Below are 10,084 nucleotides of genomic sequence, written 5' to 3'. Positions count from 1 at the left end.
ATTTAATAATAATAAAAAAAAAAAAGCCTAAGCCACCTCCCACCTTCCTGACGACATCAGCAAGCCGCCGGTGAAGGACTGGGACATGAGCCGCCTCCCCGCTGCTCAAATGTTAGCGGCAACCACAGACTCCGTTTCAGGTTAGGCGCATTAACAGAATTTATTTATTTAAATATGATTTTCCGCTTTCTCGATTGTTTCACAGGGAAGATTACATTAAAATACTTAAAAGAAAAAAAGACCAAAAGGAAAAAAATAAACCAGAAGGAAAACGAACCACAGCTATTCCAATGACATCTAAACCCCGCCCCCCCGTAACTCGTTATGACGTCAGCACTCCGCCTCCTTCTCCCGCGGAAGGCGCGGGGCGACGACGTCACCGCTTCCGCTCGGGCTGATGATGTCACTTACCTCTGCGCGGATTGATGATGTTACCTACGACCTTTTTTTTTCTTTTTTTTTTAAATGTTTTTTTTTCCCCCCCCAATCTCTTCAGTGCCGCCCGCACGGGATAAAACCAAGGAGGCGGTATTCGCGGCCCGCGCTGTCTTTTTCTATCCCTCTCTTCAGGGTCGGCGGAGCCGTGTTGAGGTATGAAAAGAGCCGCGGGTTGTCGGTCCGTGGCCTAAAGGCGTGTAGCTTGCTAACGCGGAGGTTTCGGGAGACTCGTGGAGTCGACGCCTTCGCGTGTTTGTAAACTTAAACTTCGAGTACACGATTAGATCTTGCGGTCTTCGCATAGTTTGTTTGGAATTCGGGTGTTTTAAACAAGTTTGTTTTGTGATGGATGATGGGGGGGGGGGGGAGAAGAGAGAAAAATCTTAGCGCAGCGGGTGGGAAAGTCTCGGGTGACAGGTCACCTGGGTGCCTGAAAATTGGTGTCTCCTGCTTCGGTAGGCCTGGGCCTGATGGGGGGGACCTGCGGGAAGCCGGAGCTGCAGCCTACCTGCCCGGACAGGAGAGGCTGCAGGGAGTGGTGGACAACGAACCTGCCCCCCCCAACCTTCACCTCCCCATCAAATATTAAAGCCAAGACTGTAAAAAATGTTTTTCATAGTTTGAATACAGCAGACCGTTGCCTTTCGTTTGCGTCAGGCTGCAAGAGGTGTTTCAACTTATAGTTAGTTAAACCTTCTGATATTGAGTTGCATTTTTTGGTAGAAACTGTGCCTGATCCATGAAAGGGGTACCATTTTATATATAGAAACCCTGTATCATTCCTTGAGGGTTTTCAGAATGTAATGCGGTGCTCAGGTATACAGCCTCTGTCCACCAAGTTTATGCCATCATTATTTGCAATGTACCCTGCAAACAGATATCTCTCTCATTACTTGGAGATGCACTATGAAGTTAGTACTTTTGATACTGTAGTTAAAAAAAAATCGGGTTGTAAACCTTTTAGCTTGGCCAGGGATACTGTTATGGGGAATCCTGTATCTCATGCTCATAATAGCAACTTCACAGCGATTGTGTGGTGTTGTAGTATTGCTCCATAAATTATTTTATTTTTAAAACATATTTTGTTGTCAGACTAGGGCACGACACTTCCTGTCATAATCAGAAAGCACTTTTTCCAAAGGCCATCCCAACTTCTACCGGTAGCAACTGGGATACTGATATGCCAGCTGCGCTAGCCTGAGCAGCAGGTGCATTTCTACAACTTGTGCACCAGTCTGTTTTGTTGCTTTAAAAAAGTAGCCTTTAATTGCACAGAAAGAAAAAAGGAAGGAGAGGTTTGAGTAGTGATGTGTGTGACAGTGAGAGAGAACCTAACCCATTCATTTCAATTCTGTTTTGTTGTGCTGGCATGCCAACATCTTACAAATAGTTCCTGCGGGGGGTTTTTTTTTTTTTTTTTTAGCACTCTGCCCCAAAACTTTGCTGATCTCCCCCCACCCCCCCCACACATTTTTAGAGGGTTAATTAAAAAATCTATGAATTAATCTTTACATAAACCAATATTTTTACCCTTTCAGTAGTGATCTTTACAGAACAAGAATGTATGAGGAAGCTCATGCTAACATAATCTGTATTTTAATTCTATGCCTTTCCATCATTTAGCAGAAAATGGATTACAGTAAATATAAAACAATACACCATCAATTAGATGTGACTAAATGAGGGATTTCAATTGGCAGTGCTGTCACTCTGCATGTAAACAATGTAATTGAATTCACTAGAAAACAAAATAAAAGCATATATGGTCATCATAATTGGTTTGGGTTTATTTTCCACTTCTGATGGATCCCTTACCCCTTTCTGAAACCTCAAGAAAGTTGCGCAGTAGACTTCAGTGGGGGGAGAGAGTTTTGCACATACAAGAGAAAAAGTTATTTTTTTTCTGGTTACTTTTAGGCCACATTTCACACATCATATAATAATGTAATACCTCTGTTGCATAACAGTCCACTCCTTTTTAAATTTTTTTGGAGAACTGAATCCCGTGCTCAAAAGTGCTCTGTATAATCTAAATTGGGAATAAAATTGTACAGAATGAAAAGGATGGTTACTTTGTTTATTGAATATATTTAGTATTGCACTGCAATTTTAAAAAAATGTAAGGAAGTTATTTACAGAAGTAGAAAAATACTTAGAAAACGTAAGCACCATTTTAAGAGCCAGGGAAGTTATTTTTTCCTTAACTTTTTTTTTTGTTTTTGTTTTGTCATATTTGCTTATTATTCTGTTTTTGACTCTTTGCTCTCCCCTTTCTCAGGGGCTCTGGCTTCTTTTCCTTCCTTCAGGTTGCTTCCCCATCTTCATCACAAGTTCCTTTCCTCCCATCCTCAGTCTGAATGTGGCCTCAGCAGCAGTGCCTCTCCTGGGGCAGCAGCTCCATCCTCGCTCTCCTTTCCCACCTTTTTCTAGTATTCAAGATAATATGCAGGATCAGTGGTTTCCCAAGTGGGCACCAGATGTCGAATTTATTGTAAACCGGTACGATAAGACCTGGTTCTTGAGCATCGGTATATTAAAAGAATTTAAATAAATAAATAATGTTAGGTGACTTGGTGTCTGGCATTTTTCTAGTCTCGCCTACGTATAACACATCTTTCTGAGAGAAATTTCTTAATGCCACCAGCATTCTTCGTAAAGAAAATATCCATGTATGAATTACTTTGTTTCTGTGTTGAACAAGTCTATAGAACTGAGCATTAGTTATTGAAATAAGGTTGCATTACTTTGGTCTATAAAGACAAATGAGCAGTGATCTAATTTAAAGCTAGTAAATCTGTACCTGTGATCCCTTCTTTTTTCACCTTGGAGAATTGTAAAATTCCAGTTGCAAGGCAAGTTAAGTTACTTGGGAGTGATTTTATACTCTGATTTTTCTATGGCTCCACAAATTTCTACAGTGATTACATTTGAATTTCATTTTAATTTAAAATTTATCTATGAACCACTCACTCCTAAGGTCTTGGCTGTTAATAAAGTAAAACACTACTAGAACCACAGACCTTGAGTCACTTATACTTTGGGATGGACCGTTGGTAAATACAAACTTACAAGACATCAGTTTGAACTTAATTGACCTGTAAGTCAGCTTAAAATGCTTCGCTGAATATGTGGCATTAACATATAATGCAGTTATTCACTCTATATAGGAAAATTAATTAATTTTTTTCATAGAATTCTTTTCTTTGTCATTTTATGGATTTTCTCCTGTTACCATACTTCAAGCTGGCTTCTAAATTCCCTAATGAGCTTATCTGGGAACTGATCCAGAGAGGAAAGAGAGGAGAGCAGAGAGTTTCTTTAAACCTCCAAAGGAAATAGAGCTTTTCTCTTGCAAGGAATGTGTATCGTTGTTTTTGCATTAGAAAGCCAGTGTTTTGGTGACAGCTAGGAAAATATTAGATTTACAAAATGCTGCAACATTCAGAAGTTGGTGTTCTCTAAATGTAGGCAGGCCATCGTATTGCTTTTTATGATAATATTTTACTCTTATTTCAGTACTTGCACCACCACTACCAACTTCACCATCACCGATGCAGGGATATACTTTTAAACCTCCCGCTCGACCAGACTATGGTACCTCAGGGAGGACAATCAAGCTGCAAGCTAACTTCTTTGAAATGGACATTCCTAAAATTGAGATCTACCATTATGAAATAGATATCAAACCAGAGAAATGCCCTAGAAGAGTTAACAGGTATAGTTGTACCTTTTTGCATTGTTTTGCTTCCATTTTTGATGCTAGCTTGTTACCATGCACATTGTTATAAACAAACTGGGTTTACTTTACTTTGGTTGGAGCCCAAAATTAATTTAACCTTAGTTGAAGCCTTCCTTATTGATTGAATGGTGAAGACTTCCAATTACTTCAAATAACATTCAGATATATATATTTTTTTTAAACACTGCCTTATAAACAACCATGGATTGTAAAATGCATTAGTTGTGTCAATTTGTTTTGGTCTTTGATATATTACGAAATCTGTTGTACTTAAATATCATCCTTTGGAGCATCAATATCTCGTCAGTCATATTTTGATAAATATCTTACCAGTTTTTTAGAACTTTAAGCTTTTAGGACTCCAGTGCTAATTCTTATTGGTAATAACATAATGAAAGCCGCAAAGTTACTGGAGGAAAAGTCCATTATTAAGGTGGACTTGGGGAAATCCGTTGTTTATCACTGGGATAAGCAGCATGGAATCTATCAACCTTTTGGGATCCTGCCAGGCGTGGGCATAGCATCCATAGTGCACAGGCACTACCAACGTTGAAACGGGGTGTGCCATGCACATCCAGGAGAGCGGCAGCCGAGAAGCGGGAGGCTGCCGGCAGACCCCATCTTGCCGGCGGTCGAGAAGAAGAAGAAGCCTGTTCTCTCGCTTCTCTCTGTGTCGGCCTTCAAACCATGTGCGACCAATATGTACTCTATGCTGCTCTCATGATGCACGAGATCAGCATAGAGGAAGTGCTAGCCTCGCGAGTTTTGAATAGCGTGGGGCAGGCATATGTGGAACAGTGGAAGAAAGGGTTCCTTCTTCTCGGCCAACAGCGGCCTCCAAAACCTGCTCTTCTTGGCTGCTGGCGGCCTTCTGGACCTGATGGGGAGCCTGTCTGTGTTTTCTTTGTGTATGTGTATGAAAGGGAACTTGCCTGGATTTGAGTGTGTGTATATGAATGGTAGCCTACGTGTGTGTGTGTGTGTGTATGAGAGAATGGTAAGCTGCCTGAGTGTGGATGTGTGTATAGTGTGAATGGTATCCTTCCTGGGGGGGGGTCTGTGAATGGGGGCCTGCATGGATATGAGGGAGAGAGCAAGTGGGAATGAGAGCCCTTGTGGGTATGAGGGAGTGGAAGCTTGTTTGTGTACGTATGTATTCGAGTGGGAGCCTGCTTGTGTGTTTGTGTGGCATTATGAAGCTGTGTGAGAGAGAATGTGTGTCTATGGGGAGGGGGGAATGGGAGCCTGCGTATGAGTGAGAGAGCCTGTGTACATATGTCTGGGAGCGGACACACAAGCTATCACATATGTGATAGCTTGTGTGTCTGAGGGAGAATGGGAGCCTGTTTGACAGCATGAGAGAACGAGCCTGTATGTTTGCTTGTGGGAATGGGAATGTGTGTAAGAGAATGTGAGTGTGAGAGCCTGTGTGTGAATGAGAGCATATAAGAGTAAGAGCTTGCCTGTCTGTGTGGGAATGGGAGCTTGTGTTTTGAGAGATTTCAAGTGAGAGAGCATATGAGTGGGAGCCTGTGTGTATGTGAGATAGCATGCAAGAGTGATATCCTGTGAGGGAACATGCATTTGAGAGAGCCTGTCTGTGTGTGTGTATGGAGGAAGGAAAGGAGAGAGAAGAAATAAAGAATAAAAGGGGGAAAAAAAGAGACTGGGACCAACTGATTAGGAAAATAAGATCAGACAACAAAGGTAAAAAAAATTTTTGTGCATTTCTTATGCTTGTATTTTGCTCTTTCTTCAGTATTCCAGAATTCACAGTCTGGTTTTGCCTGCGTATTTCTGTTTCTAATTTGTAGTCTAGACTACATTAGGCACCGTATCTTTTAATTATGTTATTAACCCCATATATCTTAATCCAAGTTAATTCGACCTGTTCATTGTAAGACATTACTTGTCATTGTTATTGTTTAGAATGTAAACCGAATTGATCAATAATTCTGTTATTGGAAAGTCGGTATAGAAAAATGCTAAATAAATAAATAAATTGTGTATTATGTAAGGGTCTGTCTGTGATGTGCAGTAGTTTGATTAGCGTGTAGTTTCTCTGTAGGGATTTGTCGCAGTCTGGCTTGTTCTGTTTGCCCAGTAGGTGGAGTATTAGTGTTCAAGGGCCTGGTTTTTCTCACACAGCAGGTGTGTAGGTGAGAGAGAGGGTCTGTGAGAGAACAATGGCATGTATATGAGAGAATGAATGTGTGTGAATGAGAGAGAGAAGAGAGAGTTTGTGTGGCCCTACCTCCCCGTCTATGATGATCTCAGGGTGAGCAGAAATCAAAAGGTCCCAGGTATGGAGAGTAGGAGATTTTTTAATCTTTATTTTTAATTATTGGGTGTAATTTGATGTTTCTGTTCTGAAACATTTTGTTTTTTTGGGGGGGAAATACTAGAACATTTTTAATTATTGGTTGTTTTATTTATCAGATATTTTGAAATATTGATTTGAAAATAGAACATTTATGCAAGTTTTTTGTTTTTTTTTGTTGGTTGACTGTTGACATTTATTTTTATTAGCATAGTTTTAATATTATGAATGATGTTTTCTATCTCTCGACTTTATTGCTTGATGATTTGCGGAGAATAATACAGTGGGGCGTCTGGTTTCCAGTACAGGTTTTGGTGGCACATTTCTATTTTGTATTTGGTGAGGGTTTTTCTACATTTTAAAGGTCCAGTTCTTGTGTAACTTGAAAGTTTGCTGTGAAAATTATGGTACTTATCACTGGCTTTTACGATGTTATGGTCCTCTCTTCCTCATTTCTATTTTAAACAGAAGTTTGCTCTTTGTTTCATTTACATGCAGAAAAATGTTTTTGAATGTTCCTCCAGAAAATGTTTTTTTCATTCACATTTTATTGTAACTGATGTTAGTAGATTAGGCGATTTATTTTAAGAAATGGATTTAGCTAATTTTCCCTCTAAGGATTGGGTTGCTGTGAGCATAAAATTGATAGGCTTCTTCCGTTAAAGAAAGTAGTGCTCACAAGGTAATGTAGGAGGGTGGATGGTATTCTAGGAGGACACCTGACAGCAGCAAACCTTCTGGTACCCCACCAACTTCAGCAGTCACCCTATCTATGCCCCTGCTGCCAGGTACTTGTGACCTGGATTGGCCACTGTTAGAAACAGGATACTGGGCTTGATGGATCTTCTCTCTGATCCAATATGGCAACTTATGTTCTTAATGTTGTTGCTGGTGCTTTGTTACATTAATGTTTGTTGAAACATCTATTCTGTCATGTTTTTGCTTTTTTTCTCACTTAGAAAGTACTGTGACGCAGTAAATGATGGCAGATAAACACCACTTGTCTCAATCCTACCTAATTATCTTCCTGCCTGGTTCTCTGTCACTTTGGGTATTTCATTGTATACATTTGTATACTTCAACCAGCACTAGCTCCCTCTATGTCTTTATCTAATCTCTGCCTTCTGTACTACTGACTTCTCTATCTGTCCCAAGCATGTTTGATTTCTGTTACTGTGCTGGCCTCTACAGTGTCTATTTGGCTATTCCAGGCCTTGTCATCTTTCACTTTGATTCTGAGATACCTAGTCAAATACCCTAGCTGCCGCTCGTATCTTACCACCAGGTATTACTGCACAGCTACCAAAACTAATGGGATTGATTTCCAAAAACGTCCAGCAATCCTTTATTTTGTTGTAACCATGGCTGATGTCTGCAGGTTACTCCGGCCTTCTTGGAATACCGATAAGGCTGTATTGCTGCTCTCTCCCATTGGCTTGCATTCTTCCCTTTTTAGCCCTCTAAAGTTCAATATGACTGAGCAAGCACTCAAGCCTGGCCTTCGTTTCTTTTACCTGTTACCTCCCACATAGCTCTTACCATTGAGCTCTGTCTGTCCCAAGCATGTTTAAATTCTGCATTGAGTTTGGTCGTCACTACTTCTTATAGTGGGCTGTTCACGGCATCTGTTACCTTCTCAGTAAAGAAACATTTTTTCATGTTTCCTCTGATTCTTCCTCCTTGCAGCTTTACATCCTAACTCCTTGTCATTGAATTTCCTTTTCTGTGCAAAACAATTCATCTTCCATCCTGTACTTTATTGAAACCTGCCAAATGTTTCATTGTTCATATTATATCCTCCATCTCTTCTTTCCTCCAGTGAGATGCTTTTCATAGCAGCTAAAGTTATTTCTCTGGGCTTATTTTACTGCCTGCCAGGGTTGATGTTGCATGAATGTTCTCCTATAATTGAATCCCTGATATCAGCTGATACGGATATGAAATCATTAATAGGCAATTTTAATTTATGTGTTAATGAGATTCCTTTAGCCTCTAGCTGTGATGAATTTTTAACTACCAGGGCAGCTTTTGGTTTGACCCAAGTTTTATAGATAAGCCTACAAATAAACTTGGACATACATTGGACCTGGCATTTATGGGGATCAGTGGAGCTTGGGCAAGTTTGATTGGTGTGATCATTTGTTAATTGAATTTAAGCTGGGAGTATGGCTTGATTTTTACCCCAGCTCCACTAGATCAAAGGAATTTTAGAATAAGTCACGTTAATATTGTGCTGCTGAGGAATTTGAGCCCCAGAATTACAGTTTCAGGCAGCTCAAGCAAATATCGATCAGTCAATTCACACATAGAACCAGAGTTTATTGAATAGTTCAGATCAGATCGCACACTTTTTCTTTTATTGATAATGCAACCAATATGAAAAAGGCATAGCAATGGATAGTTCTGTACATCTCATATCTAAGAAACATAGAAATGACGGCAGAAGAAGACCAAACGGCCCATCCAGTCTGCCTAGCAAGCTTTTGCACTTTTTTTTCTCTCACATACTTTTCTGTTTCTCTTGGTTCTTAGTAACCTTTTTTTATTCTATTTCCCTTCCACCCCCGCCATTAATGTAGAGAGCAGTGTTGGAACTGCATCTAAGTGAAATAGCTTAATTTAGTTAGGGGTATTAACCACCGCAATAAGCGAGCTACACCCATGCTTATCTGTTTATTCAGACTATATGTAATTCAGTCCTTGTTGATTGTTGCCTGAATATAGATCCACCTTTCTTCATTCCCCCCTGCCATGCTTATCTGTTTATTCAGACTATATGTAATTCAGTCCTTGTTGATTGCCTGAATATAGATCCACCTTTCTTCATTCCCCCCTGCCGTTGAAGCAGAGAGCTATGCTGGCTTTGCATTGAAAGTGAAATATCGGACTTGCTCCCCTGCCGTTGAAGCTATGCTGGATATGTGTGAAGTGTCAAACTTCCTCCCCTGCAGTTGAAGCAGAGAGTTATGCTAGATTTGCGTTGAAAGTGAAGTATCAGGTATTTTTGGTTTGGGGTAGTAACCGCCGTAACAAGCAAGCTACTCCCCTGCTTTTATGTGGTTGCAAATCCTTTTTTCCACATTTCCTCTTGCCGTTGAAGCATAGAGCAATGTTGGAGTCGCATTATTGAATAAGGATATTCATCTCCAGGTAGTAGCCATCATTCCCTCAAGCCACCCCCATGCCTCTTCACTTCATTCACATCCTCTAGACTTTCTGGATCCACAGTATTTATCCCACGCCCCTTTGAAATCCCAATCCAGCCTAAAAATAAAAAGATAACATAAACAGGAAAGAAGTAGCATCATGTTATACTTTAGGAAAAAGAAAACCCTAACAATCTAGACTAAGGCACAGAAAGTTGCAAATCATTCAAAAGTAGACTGCTCACTCTGAGAGAGGCCAAACTTGTAAGAACTCATGCTGCTTCTTAAAGTTTTCTCTGGCTCTAAACTTCTCCATAAACACAAGGCCGTGCAAAGCATTCTTCCAATGCAGGTAACTCTTGAGGTGAACGCTCTGTCTTTCATTAACAAAATGTTATCTATTTAAGAACAGATATTTAAAATCATGGCTATGAATCAGGG

The 10,084-nt window shown here is 40.2% G+C and overlaps 1 protein-coding gene across 1 annotated transcript in view; it reads left to right on the top strand.

The window, feature by feature from the left end:
• The first annotated feature begins 480 nt into the window (after positions 1 to 480).
• The window catches only part of AGO2 (argonaute RISC catalytic component 2), a 225,163-nt gene continuing 215,559 nt past the window's right edge, over positions 481 to 10,084 (top strand). Inside the window, exons 1-2 of the mRNA XM_029592084.1 lie at positions 481 to 591; positions 3,955 to 4,153. Coding sequence (XP_029447944.1) covers positions 3,990 to 4,153 — 164 coding nt within the window. The 5' untranslated portion in view covers positions 481 to 591; positions 3,955 to 3,989. The remainder of the gene's footprint in view (positions 592 to 3,954; positions 4,154 to 10,084) is intronic.

The sequence above is a fragment of the Rhinatrema bivittatum genome, chromosome 2 (assembly GCF_901001135.1).
Source record: "Rhinatrema bivittatum chromosome 2, aRhiBiv1.1, whole genome shotgun sequence".
NCBI lineage: Eukaryota > Metazoa > Chordata > Amphibia > Gymnophiona > Rhinatrematidae > Rhinatrema > Rhinatrema bivittatum.
Note: the sequence above shows the minus strand (reverse complement) of the source record. Positions and strands in the feature narration are given on the sequence as shown.